At 41.8% G+C, this 27959-nt stretch overlaps 2 protein-coding genes and 2 long non-coding RNA genes across 8 annotated transcripts in view; 2 read left to right on the forward strand and 2 right to left on the reverse strand.

The window, feature by feature from the left end:
* The window catches only part of LATS2 (large tumor suppressor kinase 2), a 47185-nt gene extending 37581 nt beyond the window's left edge, over positions 1-9604 (forward strand). For both annotated transcript variants that reach the window (XM_083736178.1, XM_083736179.1), the window contains exons 5-8: positions 536-1118; positions 2515-2697; positions 3340-3446; positions 6554-9604. In XM_083736178.1, coding sequence (XP_083592304.1) covers positions 536-1118; positions 2515-2697; positions 3340-3446; positions 6554-7048 — 1368 coding nt within the window. In that variant the 3' untranslated portion in view covers positions 7049-9604. The remainder of the gene's footprint in view (positions 1-535; positions 1119-2514; positions 2698-3339; positions 3447-6553) is intronic.
* On the reverse strand, positions 1618-4725 carry LOC310843913. The gene is made up of 2 exons (XR_014563775.1): positions 4437-4725; positions 1618-2613 (listed from the first exon to the last, which is right to left on the reverse strand). It is a non-coding gene; the product is annotated as an uncharacterized lncRNA (long non-coding RNA).
* LOC310843858 lies at positions 4845-23504 on the reverse strand. Of its 4 annotated transcripts, none has more exons than XR_014563707.1 (6): positions 19674-20778; positions 13998-14149; positions 11176-11542; positions 10135-10234; positions 6295-6956; positions 4845-6068 (listed from the first exon to the last, which is right to left on the reverse strand). It is a non-coding gene; the product is annotated as an uncharacterized lncRNA (long non-coding RNA). The 4 variants fall into 4 exon arrangements; XR_014563709.1 differs by lacking the exon at positions 19674-20778 and adding an exon at positions 14489-14767 and having other exon boundaries at positions 11176-11268; positions 13998-14257; XR_014563706.1 differs by lacking the exons at positions 11176-11542; positions 13998-14149; positions 19674-20778 and adding exons at positions 20992-21107; positions 23263-23504.
* Positions 23505-23525: 21 nt separating this feature from the next.
* XPO4 (exportin 4) overlaps positions 23526-27959 on the forward strand; it is a 66108-nt gene continuing 61674 nt past the window's right edge. The window contains exon 1 of the mRNA XM_083736168.1: positions 23526-23761. Within this exon, the coding sequence (XP_083592294.1) occupies positions 23684-23761 (78 nt within the window). The 5' untranslated portion in view covers positions 23526-23683. The remainder of the gene's footprint in view (positions 23762-27959) is intronic.

Raw genomic sequence — 27959 nt, forward strand, 5'->3', positions numbered from 1 at the left:
TCTGCCTACTACCTCTCCCTCAGCTGCCCTACAGCTGAGGGGGAGGCGGTGGAGAGGCTTCAGGCGTAGACGAGGCTCACCCCGCCCCCGGTTGCAGGACACGCCCCCACACCAGGCACCTGAGTGGCTAGCTACGCCACTGCTTATGGGTCCTCTTATGGTTTAATGACCAGTGGAATCCCTTTGACTTATGAAATTTTATCAGGGATTTCTCTCAGATTTTCCAAGGTTACCTTCCTTGCCATGTGGGCTAGTGAAATGCAGTGAGGAATTAGATAGTTGCGGTGATTATTTTTGAGCCAGATTTTAACCTTAGAAGCATGAACTGAAAATAACAAAGTAATAGAATGAATACAACCTGCATGTACTGCTTTTAGATATTTAGAGGGTGAGATGGAACAAAAACAGACTGAGCTTTAGTTCCACATTTTTCGTAACTGATGTGATTGTACAGCTTTTCCGGCAATTTTGTGTTTGTGTGTGATGATCCTGACTCCCTTGATTTTTCTCTCCCTACCTCATAATCTTAACCCAGGCTGGCCTTTGTGAAACAGAGCAAGAGCAGATGAGGAAAATTCTCTACCAAAAGGAGTCCAACTACAACAGGCTCAAGAGAGCCAAAATGGACAAATCCATGTTTGTAAAAATCAAGACTCTGGGTATCGGTGCTTTTGGGGAAGTCTGCCTTGCCTGCAAAGTGGACACCCACGCCCTGTACGCCATGAAAACCCTGAGGAAGAAAGACGTGCTGAACCGTAACCAAGTTGCCCATGTCAAGGCCGAAAGGGATATCCTTGCAGAGGCAGACAATGAATGGGTGGTTAAGCTCTACTACTCCTTCCAGGACAAGGAGAACCTGTATTTTGTGATGGACTACATCCCTGGCGGAGACATGATGAGCCTGCTAATCCGGATGGAAGTCTTTCCAGAGAAGCTAGCTCGGTTTTACATTGCTGAACTCACGTTGGCCATAGAGAGCGTGCACAAAATGGGGTTTATCCATAGAGACATCAAGCCTGATAACATTCTGATTGATCTCGATGGACACATCAAACTGACCGACTTTGGCCTCTGCACTGGATTCAGGTGGACGCACAACTCGAAATATTACCAGAAAGGTACTGGGCTTGGGGGCAAGGAGATAGCTTCGAAATGTACCATAGTTGTTGTTACTATGACTTCAGCATATGTATGTATCCTCCCCTTCAGAAAAAATCCCCAGAGTGGCTTATAGCACAAACTCAAAAATACAATAAACACATTAAAAAAACAAACATGAGAAAGGTGGGGGCTGAGGAGGTGTTTGAAGAATGTGAGAGAGGTGATGTCACCCATTTGTTTTAAGAAGCAGCTCCAAAGATAAGGGGCAAAGAGATGGAACAGAGGCTGGAGGAGTGACGGTCATGGGCAGGGGATGCATGGGGGATATAAGAGCAGAGATAAGGGCAGGCAAGGCTAAGGAGAGCTTTAAAGGGGAAGACAAAGAATTTGTACTGGACCAGGAGCAGAAAGAGAAAAAGGTGAATGACTTTGGTGGCAGATTTCTGGGTGGAGATGAGAGGGCGAAGGTGTGACTGTGTAAAATCAGAGAGATGGTAGCAGTAGCCAACACCAGCCTATTTACAAACACAGGTGTTTTAAATAAATGCACAATAGACATATGAGCCACATAATATATAGGGCTCCTCCAGACAATCAGGGCATTCATCTTAGAATGCATGTGGCATTCAGCTAAATATTCCCATCAGTGCAAATATTACTGCTAGCACAATGGGATTTTTCCGCCCGCCTCCTCCTTCCCTCGCACTTGTCCTACCCTGCAAAACCTGCTCTGAAATGTTGAGCCAGCAGAACAGAATTGGGGGCACATGGAGGGAGGAGAGGAGAGGAAAGGTGTCATTGCACAAGGAGAAAATCCTGCACTGACAGAACTAGTGACTTAGTGCTACATGGAATACAACATTGTCCAGTCTCTATTGAGCATTCATTCCAGTTTGTTTGTGAGGATGTTAAACGGCAATGAGCATTCATCCTGATTTACTTGCATGGTGGTTTTCCCGTTTTTCAGGTGTTCATCCCACACTTTTCACTACATTTCCCTGTTACTTTTTAAATTGCAAAGTGTCTAGTTTGTTGTTGTTTTAAGTGGATTTGTTGCGTCAGGGCAACAGAGCACTATAGTCTGCTTTAACTGAAGGAAAATACTGACAACTCGGAGGTGAATGTAGTCACCCTTTGCGGCTGCTTCTGAGTCCCCAGAGCCACAAACATTTTTACCTTCGAGTAAGCAGCTACCTTTTGTCTCCTGAACCTTTTTTAAACACTCTATTCATTTCTAAGATGTTACATGTTAGGGGAAGGGGTGAAATGCAAACAAAAATTGCAACCCAAATTAAATTGCAAAACTTGCAGTTCAGAGGAAAACATAGTGAACCGTGCTTGTTTTGTTTCTTGGGAGAGCTTTTGTTGATCTTTCCATGTAATTTCCTGTTTTCTTTTCCCATCTTTTGAAAGGGAGCCACATCAGGCAGGACAGCATGGAGCCAAGCGACCTTTGGGATGATGTGTCTAACTGTAGATGTGGAGACAGGCTGAAGACCTTGGAGCAGAGAGCTAAAAAGCAACATCAGAGATGTTTAGCCCATTCATTAGTTGGAACACCCAATTATATTGCACCTGAAGTTCTCCTTCGTAAAGGTAGGTGGTTTATTTGTTTAAAATGTTTCTAGCTCACCCTTCATCACAAGCGCTCAGTATTCTATACTGCAGTACAGTCAAACCTTGGATCCCAAACACCTCCGTTTTGGAACATTTCGGCTCCCGAGCGACGCAAACCCGGAAGTAAATGCTCCGGTTTTCTAAGGTTTTTCGGAAGCTGAATGTCCGACTTGGCTTCCGCTTGAGTGCAGGAGCTGCTGCAACCAATCGGAACCATGCCTTGGTTGTCGAACATTTCGGAAGCCGAACGGACTTCCAGAACAGATTATATTCGACGACCAAGATTTGACTGTATATACGTTTTATACAAAAAGTTCAGGCATCTCAGTACAGAATTCCATATTCTCTGAGGCTTGCTATAAACTCCATAGTGCAGTGAATAAAATACTCTGAGCACTTTTGAATATCCACTTTGCTTTCAAAGGCAGGATCAAGGTCAGCCATCACAAGGCACATAAAGCAGATTTTTCAGTAGTTTAGGTTTTTGGCCACAGTTCATTCTTCTGAGATGAAGTTATGAACCTATAAGTGGCAAGGTTATTGATAAAATTGAAAATAAAATCTGACTTGCGTCTTTGAAAACACAGCAGATAACACATTGTTTTCCTGATTGCCTTTCAGGATACACTCAGCTATGTGACTGGTGGAGTGTTGGTGTGATTCTCTTTGAGATGTTGGTTGGGCAGCCTCCGTTTCTGGCTGCCTCTCCCACAGAAACCCAGCTGAAGGTAAATTCACTCCCAATTAATATTGTTAAAAATTAATGGTGTAGCTCTGTGGGGGTCCCCACCCCCTTTTCTCAATTTTCTTCAAATAATATCTCAATCCTAGATTTTTTTGTTAGGCAACAATCCAATTTGGGCAAGGCATTGGTATATTTATCTATTTATTTTCTACACACACACACACACACATATACACACACACACACACACACACAAAACAACCAAGGATAGGTTTAAAAACAACACGGAATGAACACCTAAGCCAGGCCTCCCCAAACTTGGCCCTCCAGATGTTTTGGAACTACAACTCCCATCATCCCTAGCTAACAGGACCAGGGGTCAGGGGTGGTGGGAATTGTAGTCCCAAAACATCTGGAGGGCCGAGTTTGGGGGTGCCTGACCTAAGCAAAGGCCTTTATATAGAATCGTAGAATCTCAGAGTTGAAAGGGACCACGAGAGTCATCTACTCCTGCAATGCAGAAATATTTTGCTCCACATGGAGCTCAAACCCATGATCCTGAGATTAAAGAGTCTCATGCTTTCCTGACTGAGCTGTCCACAACATGAGATGAGCCTGCTGGATCAGGCCAATGCCCCATCTAATACTAATTATCTTTTGTACAAAATGAGGCCATGGGCTGCTCTAGTCAATTAGCATGTTTATTAAGCATTCATCCTGATTTGCTTGCACAAAGCTTTCCAGGAGGTTAGAATGTGCCCAGTCTTTATTGTGCATTTGATTTATTTAAATCCTTTCTGTACCAGTTTATATGTCAACAAAAATCTTAAACCTATTTTAAAGACATCAAGTAGAACATTCCAAAGTATCAAAACCAAAACATTACATGTTAACTTTGTGCTGCTTTAAACATGTACTTTGCACTTGATATAAATATTATCTTACACATAAAGATAGTGCTAATAAAAATCACAGAAATACAACTCTTCATACTCAGCATAGTTGGCAGCAGAACGAAATAACTGAAATATACCCTTAGCAATCTTCCACATACAGGCCTTGTATGTGTGGTGTGGTGTGAGCCAGTGTGGTGTAGTGGTTAAGAGCGGTAGATTCGTAATCTGGGGAACCAGGTTCGCTTCCCCACTCCTCCACATGCAGCTGCTGGGTGACCTTGGGCTAGTCACACTTCTCTGAAGTCTCTCAGCCCCACTCACCTCACAGAGGGTTTGTTGTGGGGGAGGAAGGGAAAGGAGAATGTTAGTCGCTTTGAGACTCCTTAGGGTAGTGATAAAGAGGGATATCAAATCCAAACTACTACTACTACTCTTCTTCTTCTTCTTCTTCTTCTTCTTCTTCTTCTTCTTCTTCTTCTTCTCAGGCATCCCTACACCAACCCTACAGATAAAACAGCTAATCCCTAAAAATAAAATAAAAATAAAAACAACTAGCAGCATTAAGCACAACTTAAACCAATTCATTCACCCACTTCCACCTAGGGTAATACACTATTATACAAACAGTACAAATCTGGAGTGGCGTCTCTAAGACGGTTGGATGTTGCCTTGTACGCCTCCTTCTGGCAACCCCTGCAGCCAAGCTGGTGCCAAAAGTATTGCTCTGCTTTCATTTGGACCACATCAGTGAGGCTGAGAGAGGGGCACCCCAGGACCTCCATACACACTGCCCCGGCTCCCGGGGAGGTTGCTTCAGTGCCACAAACGCAGTGGTTTGCCTTCACTCCATCTATTGAGTTGGATAGATGCCCACAGCATTACTCCCTCCCTATCTCCCACTCAGGTATGGCTTTACTGACTTCCTCTATATCTGGTATTAAGCAGTCTTGAAACACACAACAGCATAGTGCCAGTAGCCACCCAATAATATATATCACTCACTTTATCCAAATGGATAAAAAAAAATCGCAAAGGGGTAATTCCCTTTAGCATCAACCACTTGTGAATTTCCCATCACCAGTCGCTTGCTGCAGTGCAGCCAGTCTCTTACCAAGTCCGTGAGTTGGGAGACAAGTGTATTACCCAAGTATGCTTCCACTCTCCTCTTCCTCTGGAATTAGCAAACATTCCTGGGTAGCAGGGCAACCAGGAACAGGGTGGGCAGATAGGTGGAGAAAGTTATACAAAGAGGTTACATAGCAATGAGCATTCAACCTGAATTACCTGCATAGCAGTTATCTTGTCCATACATTTTACCACCATTTTCCTAACTGCAAAAAGTCTGGGGTGTGTTTTTTTAGCAGATTTGTTGTGCCAGGCAACAGAGCAATTTAACCCACTTTAATTGCACAAAACTAAACTTCTAGTATGCTCTAGAATGTCACCTGCAAAATATTGACAGTCTGAAGCTGACAGATGACTCTGTTTGAAGGAATTTGCCATGGGTGGAAAGGCCCTTTATCCTTCATAAAATCAAATCTAGAGGACAACAGTAATGGTATAAAAAAGCCATAGATATCCAAAATTCCTAACAGAGCCAGTACTAAAAATCATTATTAGAATGATTAAATTGTATTTCTAATATAAAGTTCATTTTAGGCTTCTCTGTAAATAACATTGATCACATTTCCTTCTAAATTAAATGAATTTGTTAAATAATTTCCTACTTCGTATTGCCACTCCTTAGCATCTAACCAAGTGATATCCATCTGTAGATATCAGTGATTTAAGACAAAAAAAATTCCTTCCAGTAGCACCTTAAAGACCAACTAAGTTAGTTCTTGGTATGAGCTTTCTTGTGCATGCACACTTCTTCAGATACTTTTCGTGTGCATGCACACGAAAGCTCATACCAAGAACTAACTTAGTTGGTCTTTAAGGTGCTACTGGAAGGATTTATTATTATTATTTTTTTTGACTATGGCAGACCAACACGGCTACCTATCTGTAATTTAAGAGTTCTTGAGAGGGTGGGTGGAACCTTTGGGGAATTTTTAGCTTGAGGATACTTCTGGATTGAGGCTCAGGTGGCCTCAGTGTCATGGAATGCCTTCCATCAGCTTCAACTGGTGGCCCAGTTGCGCCTCTATCTGGACCAGGATAGCCTAACTTCTGTCCTGTTTTATGTCTAGAAGGCTTGCCTTTCAGGAGGAATGCTACTGGATGCTAACCATCTATATTAACTACTCTTCAGGTGATAAATTGGGAGAACACACTGCACATCCCCTCCCAGATCAAGCTGAGCCCCGAAGCAAGTGACCTTATCACAAAACTGTGCTGTGCTGCCGAAGAGAGGCTCGGGAGAAATGGAGCAGATGACCTCAAGGTCCACCCTTTCTTTGACTCCATGGACTTCTCCACCGATATCCGCAGGCAGGCAGCTCCCTACGTCCCAAAGATCAGCCATCCAATGGACACCTCAAATTTTGATCCCGTTGAGGAAGAAGGCCCTTGGGATGACACTAGTGAGGACAGCACCAGGGCATGGGACCCGCAGACTTCCTCCAGCGGCAAACACACAGAACATGCCTTCTATGAGTTCACTTTCCGAAGGTTCTTTGACGACAATGGATACCCGTTCAGATACCCAAAGCCTTCTGGAATAGAAGTGAGCCAGTCGGAGAATTCTGATACAGAAAGCAAAGATGGGCTGGATCAGGCAGGAGCCTGTCAACCCGTATATGTGTAAATTAATGTACAGAGTTCTACAAAATTAACCCCTTTATCCATAACTTCCATCTGAGCCTGCAGATAGAAGGACTTGCAGACCAGGTCCTAAATGCAAGCTGGTTTTGAGTTTAGGCTCTTTAGGACTGTAAATAGCTATGTTAATGAGTGCACTTGAAATCCAGATTTTCAGCATTGATTTCCAAGGACAGGCGTGTTCTTAAGCCAAGTTTTCCTTCTGGGTCAGCGTTGCCCACTCTGAGCATTTACAAGCTTCCACAGTGTTGTGCTGTTTTATTTTATTTTCAAGTGAGCAGAGAGCACTTATTTTTGTTTATAGCAGGGTTCTGTTTATCCTACTAAATTATAGGGATTAATTCAGACAAATCATGCTGCTGTTCTTCTTTTCTACATTCTTTTTTTTTTTAAATGTCCATCGCACTTATGTCACATTTTTAGGAAAATAAGTAAGACTGAAGAACGTGTGATTAAAAGTCTCTGTGCAATAATGTTTTAATAAGAGAAGAAAAAGTCTGCTGTCCTACATTTACCAGTGCCATTTTTATTCACACCATAATAATCTATATGTACTTTCAATATCCTGACATCATTTTTGAAGCTGCTTTATTTCCCTTTTTTTGATTTTTTTAATTTTAATTTAGTGTAATCAAAGTGTGAGCAAGTGGCAGTCGAAGAGTGGTTTCAGTGACTGGATTTGTGTAGAATGTTGCATGGAGCTGTGATTATGTTGTTTTTTCTGTTTTGAAATGACCTATTTCTTGCCATTCACAGGCAGGTCCTGTGCGTGTACTTGTACTGAGGATCTCAGCGACCCTCGGGACTTGTGTGCTGATAATGTATTGTGTGGATGGTTTTGACTCCTTATTATGACTGTGTGTTCTGTAAAAACAAATTACAAAGCTCTAATTCAGGTTAGGGGTTGGTGGTGTGTACAGGGGAAGAGAGAGAGGGGGGTTAGTAGCAGTTGATTATCTTGTTTCTTAAAATTTCTCCCAAAGATGGGTAACTAGCAAAACAGTTGCTTTGGAAATAAATTTGTGGCCAAAATCTAACTGTTTGATGGCCCACTCACCTACCACATGGTATGCAGTGTTCAGTTGTTTGAAACTTGCCATATAGTATTCATTTATCTTATTTAGTGTCTAATTGGGGGAAAATATATAGAGGGGAATTCTTTGTGCCTTAAATTTGATTTGTGGGCCTTACTTCCTTATCCTTAAAACTGATAAGGACTCTTCAGAGCAGTAATGTTAAAGGTAATTCAGTGACAATGCCTTTCTTTCTGGGATATGTTGAATCTATGGAGCTGCCTTTATACCAAGTTGTTTCCTCAACACCCTAGCCAGTATTGTCTCCTCTGGCAGACAGTCTCTCAGGCAGAATTCTTCCAAGCCCAGTTAACCTGAGACCATTTCACTGGGAGGCACTGGGGATTTAACGTGGAACTATATACATGCAAAACATAAATTTTGCAATTGAGATATAGACCCTCTCCAGGTGCATATTTTCTTTGTTGCGGCTATATCTTATGGTGGAAAACCGATCTACAGTATATATAGCAATCCCCGAAACCATAGATACACATTGGCCTCTCTAGCTGCTTCTCTGTGATCACTGGAGGACCAGAAATGGCTTACACGATGAATGTGTGCAGTCCTTTATCAACATCACTTTGAGGCAACAATGGCTGGCACTTCCAGAGCTGCCAGGAATTGTGAACTCTTCTTTCCTATTTAAATAGGCCTATTCTAACCATGTATACACAGAAATGAATATATTTGGGGTAGCAGCCTTAGTTGTCTTAAGTGACGTTCCCAAATGCTGGCCCCGATTATACCTGGTCTGTTATATTGTTATATATCTATGATGGACTATACTAACCCTGCATCTCTATCAAAATGCAAGCGTACGTTAAAATATTTTCTAAAAATTGTTTAAAATAATGCATTTTATTAGTTATGTTAACGTAAGGATTATTCAAAATGATAATGGAATACTAAAAATAAGTAAGCCATAAATATCTTCATTTATATTATATATATACCTAAATCAGATTAGTTTAACAGTCCTATTTTAAAATAATTCATTGCAATAACATTTGAGGGCAATATTCCACTGTGTTCTTGCTTTTTATGTTAAGCTTTTGAATCTGAAGCTGCGTTTTCCCCCACTCCCATGTTATTCCAAATATTCTTCCTTAACATTTTAGCCTATCAAATCCTACCCATTGTCTAGATATCTAAAGCAACAGCACCTGTACATCCATCAGGCTAAACTAAACAAAATGATTGTGTATTTGTTTACATTTGTATGAAAGGAGTGTTCTGAGGTATGCAGTGCTTGTGTTGTGGCAGTTTATGAAAGATTTCAGTATTACTACTTTTTATATAATAATGCTATGTTTTTTATATATATTTACAACTATCTGACATTCTTTCATGTGGTAGGTTCTTCCTCAGGAACTCAGTTTAACTGTTATTTATTTATCATTTGCCTTTCGAAAGCTTCCGCTGGCACAATTTATTATTATTAAAAAAAAAAAAATACTGAATCAAAATCAAAGGATGTATCTTGTGTGTGTTCTTTTAGCTTATTATAGTGTTTTTTAATTAGCGAATTACTGCAAACGCCCTTTTTTTGAAAGCCAAGCCATGGACCCGCTACTTTTGCGACACTGTAATTCAGTTTTACTAGCAAACCAGAGGTTAAACTAGCTTTTTCCAGCCCCGGGAGGAGCTCAGGGAGTGTTCATGTAACACACCTGCAGCCGTCACACTAACATGTTGTGACACACAGTTTGGAAAGCTCTGCCATACATGCTGATTAGCTCACAACAATTTTGCTTCCCTAAATATCCCTACGTCTGTCCCTTGTAGGCCCTGGCAATTACTCTTCACACAGAAACTCAAGTGTTTGCAAACCTAGCGTGAGAATTGCCAAAAAACCCACATCACCTAAAGTGAAGTTCAAAGCTGAATTTGGTAGTTTCTCCTCAGGCAAATGGCTTTTAAGGAATTTCATATGAAGTCAAAAGTGTTTTGATCAGATTTATGAATTTTGAATAAAATAGGGGATCAGTATACTTACTCCCTCGTGGTCACCATATGGAATCAGAGAATTGCAGAGTTGGAAGGGGTCTTGGGGGTCATCTAGTCCAACTCCCTGCAGTGCAGGAGTCTTTTATTGCCTGAAATATAAATATGAAACAAATATGGAGGTTCCTCTTCAGGTGAAGCAACTGACAAAAATGTGAAGGAAGTCAGCAGGACTTTCAATAAGACTATTGTAGTTGTTATGGGAGCGGGGGAAGGGTGTTTTGCCGGATTTTGCAAAAACCCAATCTGGTGTCGAAGTCTATAATGAAATTGAATTTAACAGTAGTAATTGCAGCATCACAGCACTTGCCAAAGTGGAAGGAGTTCTGAAAGGCGATATTGGAGCACTACTAATCATTTCCCAATTACGTGTGCAGAAAACAACTCACTGATAGGCAACACATGAAGACTGTTGCAAAGCATCCCAAATTATTACTATTGTATAATTACAGTGGTACCTCAGGTTACATACGCTTCAGGTTACATACGCTTCAGGTTACAGACTCAGCTAACCCAGAAATAGTACCTCGGGTTAAGAACTTCGCTTCAGGGTGAGAACAGAAATCATGCTCTGGCGGCGTGGCGGCAGCAGGAGGCCCCATTAGCTAAAGTGGTGCTTCAGGTTAAGAACAGTTTCAGGTTAAGAACAGACCTCCAGAACGAATTAAGTACTTAATCTGAGGTACCACTGTATAATGTTATTGTATAATCTTAGAAGGGGCACAGCTGTCATTGCACTACTACCTGTGAGTCATCTTAGGTACATCCCCAGATGTTCAGGAAGGCTCCCTAAACCTCTGGAGAGCCTTTTGTGGGTGGTGGAGTTAGGGGCTGGGTGGCTGCAGGAGAGAGGAAGGAACAGAAAGTTTTATTTCCACAAAGCTCCTTATCCACACATTCCCATACATGTCTCCTCAGAAGCAAGTCCCACTGAGTTCTACAAGTCTGGCTCCCAGCTCGATTGCAGCCTTACGGTGCAGTTTTAACCATGTCTACTCAACAGCAAGTCCTATCAAATTTACTTGGGGCTTACTTCGAGGTAAGTGGTGCTAGAGTTGTGGCATAAGTTAATTCATCTTGCGATCCAAGCCATTGTTTTCGTACAAAGCAAAAACAGACCTGTAAGCTTAAAATAATAACAGAAAAATGCAATGTTATTGGCAGATCATCAAACATGTAATTCCAAACATACTTTTACTGAATTTCTCCTTGCAGGCAATAATAGATTTAGACATAATTATGACATAAATAGCAAATGCTAAATTCTATGGGGGGTGGAACTCGGAATGTTTTTTCTGGCAGAGAAATGTGTTAAAGCAGTGAATGGTGGCATGTGGTGGAAAGGATTCTGGGTTTGTTCACTGGCAAGATTTCCGCCATCTGCCTTTTACACCATTTTCCTAATTAAGAGTGAGCAGAAGAAAACGTTACATTTTCAGAATTAGCCTGTTAAAATATATTCAGAGTCTGAGGGTTTGCAAATGAGGCAAACAAAAGTATTATTTTAACAATATGTGTGCTGCTTCTTTAACATATACATGAACTCAAAAAAGCAGCCTGTGAAGCTGCTTTCTACTGAGTCAGACCACTGGTCTGCCTAGCACTGTCAACACTGACCAGCAGCAGCACTCTAGATCACTTGCTGCCTTACCGAGAGATAGTGGGGATTGAACCTGGAATCACTTGCATGCAGCATCCCTGGCATCTCCAGGTAAGGACTAGGAAAGATGCTTTCTGAAACCACTACCCATCACTGTTGACAGTATACAGCCTGGTGAACCAATGGTCTGACCGTATAATGCAGCTCAAAGTAGCTTACATCAGGCATAGGCAAACTCAGCCCTCCAGGTGTTTTGGGACTACAACTCCCATCATCCCTAACTAACAGGACCAGTGGTCAGGGATGATGGGAGTTGTAGTCCCAAAACATCTGGAGGGCTGAGTTTGCCTATGCCTGGCTTACATCATAAAAAAGCAAAATATCATAATGATTGAAAAGCACATTGTCTAAAAATACTGGAGAAAGCTTTTCACAAGAGTGAGCGGAAGGGAAGCCTACAAGTGACTATCAGTCATGACAAAATGTTGCATTATGGTGGAGGGCCACCTATTCAGAGTGCCTGCCAGCCATGCACCGCTTATACATGCACATGTAGATGCATTGCAGCAGAACAGTTGAATCGGGATGCTTGGCATAAATCCCACTCCCTGCCCCGATTTACCATGCAGGTAGCTCTCTCAGAAACCAGTGAGGCACACAGCATTGTTGCCTATAGTTTTTTTATCAGTTCAAAACTTATCTTATAATCTAGGAAACAATAACCAAAGAACATGCACTATCAAGCCAAACTGTCAAAGCACATTCATGCACGCTCTCCAGTACCTGCTTGTAAATCCTGTTTTCCAAGACTTGAAATAGCATGGCAATTCCCTTCATGCCACCATTCCCTCCCCCATCCCCCGAACAGACTGGATGCTGCCGGCAATTCTTCTATCTCTGGTTGGCAGAGATCAGACTCTTTAATTAAAAAACTGAGAGGACACTGCAGATTCGACATATCGGACACTCCTGCTGAGGTACACAGCATTTTCAGTGCATTTTGTGGGTGCCAAATAATGGATTGATTTCATAGCAGGGAATTCTGTCGTTTCCACGTAATCTGTGCTAATCCTCTATTATCGTTCCATTTTTCTCTTTTACCATACTTAGTCTTAAATATCACGCAGTCTGAACTTACAGTCAAGCTAAAATGCCTGCCACAAGAGCTCCTGCTGGCTCATGCAAAACACACAAAAGGCTCTCAAGAATCGTACTAAATAATTCCCGTAGCAATCGCAAAACTAAAGCAACAATCAGGATGCCCAAATATGACTCCCGCATTGTGGGCAACCCTTAATCTAGGCTTGTGACTCATTGAGCCAAATGAAGTTCACCAGCTAGCTTGTTGAACCTAGTGCCCAAATTGTGGGGAATGGGGAGGTAATAAAGCTTATTGTGAAAGCTACAAGTCTCATCCCCTGAAACACAGACTGTCAAAGGAAAAGGGGCTGGGTCCCCTTTGACTTCTACTTCCCTGTTCTTTGATCACAGTAATAGGGTTTTCATTTCTCTTCTGTGTGGTTCCTAGTGGCTCTTTGAGTTGGACTCACAGCTAACTCTCTCTTTGTCATTCACTCGCTGGAGTTCTTGCCTTGAAGCCTTGATCCTTCCGGAGGTGCTATAAATACATAGTTAGGATGTGGCATAATACTAATATGAAGTACAATGCCTTCTTTTACCAATAGATGGAATGTATGACCAAACCCCAGAGTCTGTCAAGACTGGCCCGTACGGGCAGGGGTACCTTTACCTTTACCTTTACCTATGACCAAACCTGGCGTGCTTTGGTCCATGGGCTCACAAAGACTCAAAACACAACTAAACCACAATGACCAAACCAAGATAAAAGCAGGGAGGCTACAGAAGGCCACAAACAGAGGTAGCAAGCCAAATCATGTTCTTCAGGGGCCATCACAAAAGGAAGTACGACTGCCATTTGATTCAAACAAAGGTCAAGCCTCAGGAATGCTTGACAATCCCCCTGTTTTTGTGGAATTGGAAAATAGATCTGACCCACAGAATCAGCTGAGCACCTAGATTTAAAACATGGGGCTTAGCACACTCTCCAGCTGGAGAGAGCCCCTAGCAGAGTACAAAACACTTTCAGAGTTAACCTGCAGCATAGCCTGGAATATAGGTTGTTCAGCCTTTTTGCATAGCCTGTTTACTCTGTCTCAAAGCACTTGCCCCACCCTCTCCCTCTCTAGCAATGAACATACCACACACCGTTAAGTAAGTTTAAAATATTTACGCACTAAATTCAAAGGTATGGTTCATGTGTTGTCCCACGCAGCAACAAGGAGAAGCCAGGTAGATTACTCTTGGGTGCAAAATTCACAATATAGTTTCAAACATGCAGTCTGAACTTTGAGAATGTTCAGACCCGTCTGTTCTGGTGGGTTACATGCTGAGAAGAGACTGAGACAAAGCAAGAGAAACAGCATCACATCCTCAATCACAGAGGTAAGGGGGCATGATCACCTGAGTCTAGAAAGAAACCTCTCTGGTCTTAACCCTTTCATGCACTTAGGCTTAATTATAACAAAAAAAATTCCTTCCAGTAGCACCTTAAAGACCAACTAAGTTAGTTCTTGGTATGAGCTTTCGTGTGCATGCACACTTCTTCAGATACACTGTGAAGAAGTGTGCATGCACACGAAAGCTCATACCAAGAACTTAGTTGGTCTTTAAGGTGCTACTGGAAGGAATTTTTTTTGTTTTGACTATGGCAGACCAACACGGCTACCTATCTGTAACTTATGCTTAATTACGTTTGACTGCAATTTCCCAGTTCTTACAATCCCAGGCAGACCACAAACACAGAACACTGAGTGGACCCAGCTTATATATGGCCGAAGAACTGCGTTCTGCTTTATGGCTCACAAGCTTTGTAGGCCTTACATAAGTTATTACTAGCTTCCTCCAACCCCCAGGCTCTGAAGGTTAAAACTCCATGGTGCTATTGGCTGTTGTACAAATCCTGCAGAATGAATAAGGTATTCTAGGTGGGTAATTGTCAGTATTTGGATTGTGTGAGGTGCGGTACTATGGGTTGAGCACCATGAATTATATGTGTATAATGATGAATATAAATGTATTTCGCTATACAATTTAAAGTTATGGTTGGAAAGAGCCATCTAGTGGTACAGGGAGGGCATGTGCTACATGTAAGTAGCATGAAGCCCTAGGATACCACTTCAGCAAACATGGCTTCCCCCGAATAATCCTGGGAACTACAGCTTGTCAAGTTTGGTCTACGGAGTGTTTTAACAATCAATTCTTCTTCCCAATAACTGTAACTCTGTGAGGGGAACAGGGATCTCCTAACAACTTCACAGGACCTTATATCATTATCACATTTATTTTTTCGCCACTGACTACTAAATATTTTTTTTAATGAAAAATTGGATTTGTAAAACTTATAATATTGTTTCCTGCTTTAAAAATAAAACAAAAGCCCATTAAATTAATGTTACATGTCTTCCCTGAAGGCTGGTTTTATTAGCTATCAGAATGAACAGAATGGTTTACAGTGGTACCTTGGGTTACATACGCTTCAGGTTACAGACTCCGCTAACCCAGAAATAGTACCTCGGGTTAAGAACTTTGCTTCAGGATGAGAACAGAAATTGTGCTCCGACGGAGTGGCAGTAGCAGGAGGCCCATTAGCTAAAATGGTGCTTCAGGTCAAGAACAGTTTCAGGTTAAGAACAGACCTCCCGAAATGAATTAAGTACTTAACCCGAGGTACCACTGTTTTGTGTACTGATAGGATGAAGTGAGACTGTTCGACTGCAAAATAATAATAATATGTAACTAGTTACACCAGACCGTTATCTTTCTATGTTCTAACACTGGGGCTAGTAACTTTCTGTTTCTCTAGGACTGCATTCATACCTTCCAACATCTTGAACCCTCAAACCAGGAAGAGTGTCTTGCTGCCTGTGCTCCCTCACAAGTCACATGACTTGCATGAGACCACGGAGCCCAAAATATGCCCTTTTTCACAGCCTTGTTCACACAGCAACCAAAAATGCCCTCTTTGGGGTGCCACCCATAAAAAATGTGCTTTTTTGGGCAGAAGTGTTGTTTTTTTCTGGACGAGATCTTGATGTGAAATCATGTGAGATCTCATGGCACACAAAATGGCTGCCATGCTCTCCCACGAGAAAACGAGATGCCTATTTTTTTTCCTGTGACACTTACAGAGTATGTGCATTTCCTTGCGGGGGGGGGGTACATTGGGAGCCGTGTGCAGATGGTAGGCAGGGCTGAAGTCTGTGGTAGGCAGGGTCAGAGCCAAAAAGTGTGTAGAGTCACACACTTTAGGCACTCCTATCTCATTTCTTTTTTCTACCCCCTGCAAGCTATATGGAGAGGGACAGATTGCTCTTGCCAAAGATCTGAATGACGGCCATATAAAATTCCACCACCAAGGTCCACATGAACTTGTAGGGCCACAGGCTGCCCACTCCATTTGTAAGACAACAGATGTTAGCTCTAACCTTTCTGTTTGTTCACCTTGTGCTACTCCTTATAGGCTAAAAATTAATCTTGCTATGCGTGCTTTACAGCAATCAGAAGATTATCTGTGCATCAACATGGATAATCTTCTGGTTGCTCTAGTATGCATGGCCAGATTAATTGTTCATCTATGAGGAATATGAACCTAAATTCAATTTTGGGTTGAAAACACACGGAATAAATCATATGGGCATGCAGCAAATGAATAATACGGATTTTCATTGCAACCATGCCAATTTTGAGAAATGGCTTGGTATGTTGCTCTGCAATCAGCCTGTAAACTATTACATAGATTTCTTTGTTTGTTTGAAATATTTATATTTCACCCTTCATTAAAATTTGTTCCGGAGTGGTTTACATAATGAAAAGAGTATGCTGTAGCTTAGTCAGCAGAGAGATTTTAGTGATAAGCTCCCATAGCAGGCACCATTCAGGTCACAGTGTTATGATGGTTCTATATCATATGTCTGCTATAAAGCTAAATAATACTATGCAGATTGTGCACCCCTTTACTTACTTACTTACTTACTTACTTACCTACTTACTTATTTATTTATTTATAAACTGCAGTTTCATCTAGAATATAATGAGGTGGTATACAGACTGAAAACACACCATTACAATGAAAACAATTTTAAAAAATCAAACACACCCATAGGTGTTCCAGATATGAAAGGCTTGTCTGAATTAGTTTTTTAGAAGGCATCTGAAAAGAAGCAGGGATGACTCCTGCTGAACTACTGTTTGCAAGGAGTTCCGCAGGGCAGGGCCAGCAACATTAAGGGCTCAGACCCTGGTAAAGGTCAGCTGAAGCTCAGGGGCAAGTGCTAACATCGTCCCATGAGAAGACCTCAGCAACAGCAACTGAGTCTTGACACACATACAGTACTAGGTATTATTATTCTTCGATTGTTTCCAATTCTGTCCTGTGCGGAATGTCAGTTTAGTAGAGAAACATCATATTAATGTGTACCTTTTGCCCATCTCTCTTTGTTGTTGATTATTGTATATATGTATAAGGGATATAATTTATTATTTTATGTGAATGAAGAATTCAAATGCTATATGACTGTGAAGAAAAGTTATTTCTGATTTTAGAAGTGTCTGTCAGTTTGCATTTTTTTGGTGAAGAAAGTATTGATCTGACGTGTAGAGAGCTCTTTCCTATTCTAATTGATTCAAGAGGGTTCTGGAAGCTTCTCTGTGTGATACAAGCTAGTGCAAGACGGAGGTTTCTAACTGTGGCGTTCGTACAGAGCCCCCAGTTGTTTCACGGACTATTGACCTGTACACCACTACTTTATTCCTCCGCTGCCACCAATTTTGTGGAAAAAACCCAGGGTTCCCTGTTGAAGTATTGAGTATCAGTCCGGTAGAGTTAACAATGAAGATTAAAGTTTATTTCAAACACAAACAAGTTTTAAAATATAGTCAAAACGCTGTCACTCTATTCCCTCTCAGTCTTGTCCCTGTCTCTAACTCACCCTGACTCCTCTATCTCCCCCGCCCCCAAAAGAACCAAGCGAACTGTCAAAACCTCTGGGCTGAGCCTCAAAATCAGGTAGGCTCTGCCTTCGGGCTTTCTTATTGGTCAACCTAGTAACCCCTTGTCTCCTCCAATACAAACGTATCCCCAAAGAATGGGCAAACGCTACACTAACTGACAAGGAATTTTCTATTTTGCCTAAAAAACAGGCAGAAGGTTCCTGATGTTTGGGTTATTCCTTCGGAGAAGCTGAACAGCTGGTTTGGACTGCTTCTGTTATCTCTTTCACTCAAGGTCATGCTGACTATAATAACAGTGTGGTGTTCTGTACATAGTACACTTAGTGTTAAGGTTTTAGTCTTATTAAGTTATTGTAAGTTTAGGTTAATTCTGCTGCAAAATGATTTCTTATGGACAGTGCCAGTCGTGAATGTATTGGATTTGTGACCAGTATGCTCATTTACCTTCAGTAGCAATAGTAAATTCTGGTATATGAAATATAGTTGCCTCTGGTCTATTTTGGGGGGAGTCTTGCAACATGTTACAAGTTTTTACTCTGCTAGCTATACATTGGAGTTCTGCCCTGGAATTTTGAGTGGAATTTATAACGTCATTCCCATTGAGTCCAGTGGGACTTACTCCCAGGTACGCGTTATAGGATTGGAATCTAAAAGGATCATCTTTAATGATCTTCCAGCTATTAAAGTACCACTGAGCTGTAATATTTTATCTAGTGCTTAAGATGGAAGAAAATAATCCTGCCTATGTGCAACTAAAAGGATATTAGTGACTCAATCATATCCATATAATAAATTTAAAGCACTTTAACAGTCCTGACTTCTCCTAAAGAATTATGGGGACTGTAGTTTATTAACTGTGTTGGGAACTGTAGCTCTGTGAGGGGGGGCGGTCTCCTAATAACTTTCAGCACCCTTACCAAACCATAGTTCCCATAATTCTTTGGTGAAAGCCATGCTGTTAAGTGACACAGGAGTGCTTTTAATATATGGTGTGGCAGGCTGGTTTTCTCTAAAGTGTTAGGACCTGATCTGTCAGAAAGATTAGATTAATGATGTACATTCAACATGAACACTTTGTCCAATACTATTAAAAAGATCCTTAAAAGGACTGTCTCAAAAGAACAGAAACACACACTGTGTTCCTGAGGAACAAAGTGGAGACAGTATGTGAAGTATACAAATGCATCCAATTCATCTTTTAAAGAAGTATCATGCCACTTTAAACAGCATGGGCTTCCTCCAAGGAATTGTAGGAGTTGTGGTTTGTTTGTGCTGAGAGTTGTCAGGAGACACTATTCCCCTCCCAGAACTAAACTAACCACGACAAGACAGTTTGAACATATTACACCGATCCTGACCCAACTGCACTGGCTTCCAGGTAGTTTCCGGGCCAAATTCAAAGTGCTGGTTTTGACTTTTAAATGCTTAAACGGCTCAGGACCTCAATACCTCAAAGGTCCACTTCTTTCCATATGAACCTATCTGGACCTTGAGCTCATTGAGATCCTTCTTCGTGTGCCTCCTCCACGAGAGGCCCGGAAGGTGTTAATGTTGTGAGCCACTCCATCTTAGGTTCACGTTGTATAGATGTGCAAATAAACCATCTATCATCAAGACAAGACAGTCTCCACTGTATCCTTCATTCCAAGGAACTCTGGGAAAGCAACCTGGAACCCCCTGGAATCTCACACTACTCAGAGATTGGGGTGGCATGCGGCAATATACACTTCTGCCTGAGTCTTAGTGGTTGCAAACAGCATTTGAAATAACATGATTGTAAACATCCATCCTGGAATGACTGAATGAATAAACCATAGTTATGGTGTGGGGATAAATGGTTATGCAGGAGTTGGGGCACCATGGCTGGGTGTTATTGGACCACAATTTGAATAATTCCTGACCTTTGGCCATGCTTGGTGAGGCTGATGGAAGTTGGAGTTGAGTAGCATTTGTAGGGTCACATATCCCACACCTGGGTTAAAAACCTATTGCCTTGTAGCATGGCCCTGATCCTGGGGGTTTTTTTGTTGGGGGGCAGTTATACAGAAATAGTTCTACAAAGATAAAATTAACATTATGTTGCTGCAGCCAGTAGAATAACATATTAACTCGTTTTAATAAGCACATTTCGTAAACAAAGACTTTGTTAGAACCAAAGGAAGCTCAGAAACCATGCATCCATACAAGCAGAGCCATTAATTAACTAAGGGTTTGTCTGCTAGGAAAGACAAGGGTGCCCTTTATATATATTATAACACTGTTTTTCAGGGAGCCTCTCTGCTGCAGCTGGCATTTAGCCAACTGCAAAGCATGAAGGACACTTCTCATTTGAGAATAAAGGATGCAGTATATGCGGGTGACATTCTACATTATTTGGCATATCCGTACAATTAATCATCACACAATTAAAAGATTTCATTCTAGCCGTGGGCCAATGGTTTGTAGAGCAAGTGGTTTATTTAATAATAGCCTCTGCTCCAATACTAGCATGTTTTACATGCAGAAAGCCCCAAGTTAAAAGCCCTGCCATCTCCAGGTAGGGCTGCGAAAGATGATGCTCAGAAGCTCAGTTCAACTGGAACTCTACACATGTTTAGATTGGCTTTTCTTTAGCAATGAGTGTTGTGTCCCTACAATAGAACTGGAGAAAACTTGATAGTTCAAGCTAAGTTTTGTTCCATCAGGGAAGCTCTAGTACTTCCTATCCAATCCCCGGGTGTGGTCTAACCAAGGCAGAATAGAGTGGTACTATTACTTCCATTGATCAGGACAGTATACTTGTTACTGCAGGCTGAAACAGCATTAACTTATTTGCTGCTGCATCACACTGTTGACTCATGTTAAGTTTGTAGTCAGTAGATCCCTAGATTCTTTTCACATATACTACTGGCAAGGCAAGTGTCCCTCGTATTATATTGGTGCAGCTGGTTCTTCTTGCCGAAGTGTAGAACCTTACATTTATCCTTAATGAATTTCATTTTGCTAGTTTCACTTTGGGCCCAGTTCTCCAATTTGATTCTGTCTTCTGTCGCGTTGGTGTGTCATCTGCAAATTTGATGGGCATCCCTTAAATACCTAAATCCAAGTAATTTGTAAGGATGTTGAACAATGGGCCCAGGACAACTCATTTGTCACTTTTTTCCAGGACGACGGGGAATCATTAACAAGCACTCTTTGGGTTCGGTCAGTCAACCAGCTACAAATCCAACTTTCAGTTACCTCATCCAGCCCACATCTTACCAGTTTCCTCGAAAAGTGGGACTTTGTCAAAAGCCTTACTGAAATCAAGATACACAAGGTCCGCAGTATTCTGCTGATCCACTAGGCTTGCAGCTCTATCCAAAAAAGAGGGAGATTCATGACTTGTTTTTGTAAAATTCATACTGAGTCTTAATAATCACTGCATTCTTTTCTAACTGTCCACATACTTACTGTTTAATTATCTGTTCTAGGACCTTTCCTGATATCCACATCTGTCCTATATCATTCCTATAATTTCTTATGAAATACCACATTTTTATGTATTTCCACCCAAACCAGCTTTGATACAAATTGAGAAAAATAACAACCTAGCTGCATGTTAAGCTGGTAATATGTAGTGTCACAGTTCCATTTCTCACTGTATCATATTCACTATGATTAATTTCTGTATGGTTCTATTTTAGTGACTATTAATCTATATGGACAAAGGGGAAGTGTAATGAGATTATAATTAGCTGTAGAAATGTTAGCCTTCAGCCTTATCTTCAGGAGTTGCAGGTGGTGGAGTAATTCAGTTTGCTTACAGTTCTCACTTAGAAATTTATCTGTATCGGCTCTCAGTAAGTATCTGGAAAATTTGTTCTTGCTCCCCTCCTCTTACCATTACCCCCTTTTTTACTAAACAAGTGAATTCTGTGTTATTCCAAGCAACTAAGAAATTTTTGATAGTATGCTGCCATAGTATACTATAAGCTTAATGCTAGAAATTTATAACAATTTATTAAAATCTATTTTGCCTAGGAGTCTTAAAATGTATAGGGCAAGATCCAAAGGAGCTAAGGAATGAAACCCCACTTGCAACATAGCACAATTAAAGGACTATCAAAAACGGTTTCTAATATTTGCTCTTGAAAGAAAAATAAAACCATAGCATTCCCTGAAGTAGCTCTTCAGATCCCACTATAGTTATTAAACCTACGTGTGAAGAGTAGCTATGGTGGAACAACTGATATAATAAAGGTCAAAGTATGATTCCCTATGAGTGAAGATCTAAAGTGCAATGAATCCATAAGATTTAAGTATACAGTATGCTGCAAATTCAGTTTTTGGTATGGACCTATGTGAAATGTGCAGCATCAGTTTCAAAGAGCACATCATGGGTGAACCTTTTTTGGCTAGGTGGGCCAGATCTTTATTCCCTCTCTATGCAGCTTTGGCTCTGCTCAGCACTGGCATATAACCTGACTGATTCCTCTGAGGGAATGTGACTCTCAACAAAAAGCAGACGCCCACTTGATTTATTGTTCAGGTTGAAAACAAGTGTAGTGCATACATGTACACATTTGGGAAACTGCATGCTTTGTATCAGCAATTTTTTAGGTGCAGCATGGGGTCTCATTTCTGTATGTGAGTGGCCATATATGCATGGGAAGATTAGCCTATTATTGTGTGAAGTACAAGAGAGACAGCTCCATTTGGTAAATACAGACATAAGAGGTCAATTCAAACTATTTGTCCATCTGTATTGTCTTGTATGAAAGGCAGTGAGTCCGCATGGTCTCAAGCATACGTTTCCCTCATTATCAGATTTTTAAAACTGTAATTCCAGAGACTGAACCTGGGGCAAAGCAACAGCTCTATCTACAGTCCTTCCTTCCCATTTAAAAAAAATGAACTTTGCACAGAAGAACAGGGTATCTCCAATTCTGTCAGGGCCACAGTGCCTCTGACAGTGAATGACAAGTGTATATGAAGAAGTGTGCATGCACACGAAAGCTCATACCAAGAACTAACTTAGTTGGTCTTTAAGGTGCTACTGGAAGGAATTTTTTTTGTTTTGACTATGGCAGACCAACACGGCTACCTATCTGTAAGTGAATGACAAGTACAAGTTCAGGATGCGCATCTACTGAATTGCTGCCTATTACAAAAGCAAGCAAAAAAAGTTCAAAATCTGGGCTCAGTGAAACCGCTTTACTAATCAATAAATAATAAAAAGTGATGCTCTCGGGGCTAAATAAGAGCTGCTAGTATACTGGCCCGACTTTATTCTCCGTGCGCGCTTGCTAACTTTACTTTTTCTGTAAGCCCTGAGGGCGATATTAAAACGCCCAAATAGTCCAGGATCGTTTCCGCCGCTTTTGAGCCTACTTGGAAAGCGCGTGCACCACCCTTTGACGTGGAAACCAAGTACCTCCCGGGCAGCGCTTACTCCGCGCTGAGAGTGACGAATACTCTGCACGTGTTCAAAGGCGCTTTCCCCGTGTTCACGGTTACACACAAACACACCTTTCGTCCGCATGCATGCAAAGCTCCGGCGGGGCAAACTCTACCCAGAGCCGGAGCCTACCTCAGGGGACTTTCGGGGTCTGCGCTACTTTTGCGCTTAAAAAGGCAACGACTCTCAGGGGGCATCTTCGTACCCCCCCCCCCCACCAGGGCAGCGACTGTCCAGCTTTTCCTCATGGCCGTTTTGGCGCGGGAGACCCCCCCCACCCTTTCCCCCCACGCGGGCACACGCGCGCGCCTCCGCGACCCTCCCTGCCGGGGCTGGAAGCGCCGCCCGACTGAGGCTCCGCTCCGCGAGGCTCTCCCGGCGCTGCCCGCTCGCCCCTCCCTCCCCTCTCTACTTCCGCGCCCGCGCCGGGGATTGGCTGGGCGGCCGCCTCGTCCCAGAATGCAGTGCATGGCGCGTCATTGAAGAGAGACCATGATGGCGGCGGCCGCGGCGGCGGGGGGAGCCCCCGAGGTGATCGCCCAGCTGGAGAACGCGGCCAAAGTGCTGATGGTGAGGGCGGCGCGGCGGCGGGCGGGCTGGGCGGCCGAGGGCGCGGCGGGGAGCGGGGCGGCCCCTCCGCCCCCCAGTTGATCCCTCTGGGCGGGGGAGACGCCGCGAGTGCCCCTTCTTCTTCCCTGGGCTCCCTTGCAGGCTCCTTCCTCGGAGAGGGACTCCGCGGGGCTGCGCCTCCTTCCGCGCGGTGCCGCGGAAATCTCGCCGCTACCCTCTTTTTCCCTCCGAAGCTGCAGCCCCGTGCGCGCTGGCTGTGGGAACAAGTCCCATGGACCCCCCTCCGCGAGGGGGGACTTGCTTCCCAGCAAACGGGCGTAGGATGGGGCTGCTAGTGCCTCTCGGCTTTGGGGCCCCTTCTCCTTCCACAACCCTTTCGCTTCCTTTATCATTGCTTCGGGCTCCTGCTCCTTTCTGCACCATCATAGCCTCTGCTTCCCAAATCCTCTCCATTTCACTCCTGTACCCACGTGCTCAGATCCTTGATATCGGCTGCTCCACCACTCTTTGCTCTGCTCCTTTTTTCATTTTTGAAACATTTTTTCCTGCTGCGCATCTGCTACAATCAGTATAAAACGACATATTCCTTCCCTTTTTTTTTTTGCCAACTAGTGAATGCTCCCATCCCCACCCCCTCTGTCTCTGCAAGCCAACCTTCATGTGCCTGGGTTACATAAATCTTAAGATGCTTGTTCCATTTGCTTGTTCTCCTCAACAGTCAAGGCACCTGGAAAATCTGGGCTTGAATAGTAAAACCTTTCCACCTATTAGTATTGCCTATGAAAGAGAAAACTGTTCCTTCAGTCAGTGTTTAAAAGCTTTGTGTGAAACAAGGCAGTCAGAGCCACTTTGTCAGTCTGTTAGTAGCATTGAAGCTATCAATGCCCCCACCAACACCCAAGTACACTTGTTTACTCCTGTAGAATTTTGATGGTTTGGGCTTTGTGGGATTGTGACCATTAATTTTTTTAACATTTTGTGTGTGTGTGGAAAGTGCTTTGCAGTGTAACTTATTGCATCTTCTGCACACACACCCGAAACACTTGCAACCAGCCTCGTATTTCATAGGTTTCCTGGTAGCCATAGGTGTCCAGGAATGCCATAGATGCCTGTGAGTTGACTGAATAGCCCACTTGGTTTCTGTGCCTGACTCTGAAGAAGCCAGAGCTGCATAGAAATGCAAAGGCCTAGCAGAAAAGTGCCGGTTCTCTCCTTCCAGGAGCATAGCTAGATCCTTAAAATGACTTACACCCATGACACACATTGGTGTATGCTAATTTATTTGTTTAGGTAAAATCTTAGGCAAACTTTGAGGGGGGGGAGAGAAACTACTTTGTAAGAATTTTCTTAAAGTTGATGTTTAAAAACAGGAGGGAAGGCACAGGAGGTATGGGGTCCTGTGCAAATGGTCCACACAACCTGTGCTTTAACATGTCCATCATTTCTGAGCCCGTCTACTATATAGAAGTCTTTTTTAAAAACAACAACCAAGCCTTTCAATAGGTTTCCATGTAGGCCTTTAAGGATGAGTCTTGTCCTCATGAGCAGCCATGAAAATGCAGGCCTTCTAGCAGGCTGTGGTTATTGACAAAGCAATAAAATACTAGAGAAATAGATAAATCCGTCAGCTAAAAGTATCCTCCAACCAAAAAACTATACCATAATAATATTGCCAAAATGTCAAAAAGTTATTGCTTATTCTCCCAAAATACAAGAAGGCGAGTCATTGGTATTCCACTATACAAGTGGGAAACTGATGCTCTGAATTGGTAATTAACATTTTCTCATAGTCTTCTACATGAGCAGTTTTTATGTAAGCATAAGTTTACCACACAAGCATCACACAATCTGCCATACTACCCTGTAAGCAGTAGATACTGAGCAATTGCTTAACAATTATACATTAATGCATAGCATGGATGAAAACATTACCTAGTATGTGTGAGTGTTGCGTCCTGTTCTTTCTTTAAACAGGCTGGTATGTCTGTGGTTATCTTTCCTGCTCCTCATTACAACTCTTTGAGGTAGATTAGGCTCGCATTGGATCTAGGGTGTAGAATGTGGATGTATGCATTAATCTGATTTTAGTTTATAGTTGACTTTATATTTTGAATGATTTAAAGAGTTTTATGGTTTTTACTGATAGTTTTATTGTTTTATTCTTTTTGTTAAAAAACCTCAAAGCAGTTTGCCAACAAGAAGCATATAAATTTTATGAAATGTTTTAAAGCAAAAAAATAAGATCACCTAGCAAGCTTGATGTACAGGAGGAAATTTCAACCCAGGAATCTCTGGTTTTACCCACTGCACTGGTGAACATGTGGTGATATGTAGAAAATCTGTGCTTGAAGGAAGTATTGGATTGCTTTATTGTTAATATTTCAGCTTCATTTGTTGTAGACTTGCTGATGGTAATCTTTTTCTTTAAACTATTTAAATATCTGACAGCACTCTTTTATTTAATGGGTGGGTTAGCAATTATTGGAGGAGAGCAGACAGCTAGGGGAGGGGAGGAACTTCTGTATACAGTAGTTAGAAACAATGAAGCACTAGAGGCAAACACGGTTTCACTTCCAATTCAGGCATGTCTCAAATGTAAACACAATTCTCTTGGTGCATATCTTTCACTTAAAAGGTCGGTAGTTTGTGTGCTTTCTTGTTGTAGAGAACAGTCTTTATGGCTAAGCTGTTTCTACTCTGCAGATTTAAAATCTGTGGATACCTTTCCTGGGATTTACTATAGATAAGGAAATCTGAGTGAAAAGTCTGGGTTGTTATCTTTTGCCAAGAGTTAATAGTACACAGGATAAATTATTTAGCACAGACTTTGGTTTAGGAGTGATTTATGCCTGCTTATATGGGAATGCACTCTATATTTCACTACTAAGCACACATTTATTTCTCTGTGCAAGATAGGTGTTTGAACAATACACTGTATTGGTTCATGGTTTACTTCAAATATGCATAGATATTAAAGCCATTATGATATTGTAAAGACTTCCCAAACTCTAAACTGAAATAGAACATCAGATTTGAATGTTTCGAAAAAAGCAGGAAAATAGAGGAACTTTTGCATTAAATAAGCTACACTCTGAATCCTTCTGAGGAGCTGTGGAAGAAATCTGCTTAATACTGTAATTGAGACTCAGAGATATTTGCAGAGGACTGTAGATTCTGTGTTGGGTGAATGAGTATAAAGTGAGCTATGAATTCCTTTGTACCCCTTTGCCAGTGCCATTAAGAGTGTGACCCAACAAGCCCAGAGTACTTCAAGAGGAGGCAAGACACAAAATCCCATTAATGGTATTATTGACAGAAATTTTCATTGTGTGCAGCTATTCATATCAGCAGAACACACCAGGTGTGCTCTGTTTATGCACATGCTCCCGATCTCTTACAAATGCAGATCACAACAAAGTTGTACAGATAAAAGCCTTGCCTGATGGAAAAGTACTATTTTTAAAACAAACAGTCTTCATGATTGTGGGATGTGTATGTGGGAGGTTACTTCTATGATAGCTATGCCTAGTTTTCTAATTCAGACTACAACATTACAGACTGGAAGGCTAAAATAATTTACAAAACTTTGGTAGCAAAACATTAGAAAAGGAGTGTTTTTAATATATACCTTGGCATTCTTCCCATGCCTTCTGTGCTTTTATTTGAGTTAATAGCAACTTTCTTTGATGCCAAAGTGCATCCCTTGATTGCAGTTCAGAAGTTCACGAGATTCCCATTGCTTGCTCTTGATGAGCAAATTTCCCTGATTTTGTGGTACCTTCTCCATAGCTGACAAAAGGAAAGTTGTGCATATGGGTCCATTCTTCTTTATGCTTCATTTCTACATATGTTAACAAGGGAACGGGTTTTTAATGAAACAGCAAAGTACAGTTTTGCATTTCAGGGGGGTTGGACCAGGTGACCCTTAGAGTCCTGTAAACACTACAATTCTGTGATTTTAAAAGTGTTTGTTGTTCTTTCTTTCTTTCTATCTTTCTTTTTATGCTAATATTTTTCCATAAAGTCTGCATGATTTATTGTATTTTTAATATTTCATTGGAAGCCGCCCAGAGTGGCTGGGTATAATTATAATTATTATTATTATTATTATTATTATTATTATTAATTATATATTATTGAAATGACTATTTTACATGTATCAAAACAATTCCATAATTGCTTCTGTAAAAGTATGTGT

This window comes from Podarcis gaigeae (assembly GCF_964106915.1).
Source record: "Podarcis gaigeae genome assembly, chromosome: 4".
Classification (NCBI taxonomy): Eukaryota; Metazoa; Chordata; class Lepidosauria; order Squamata; family Lacertidae; genus Podarcis; species Podarcis gaigeae.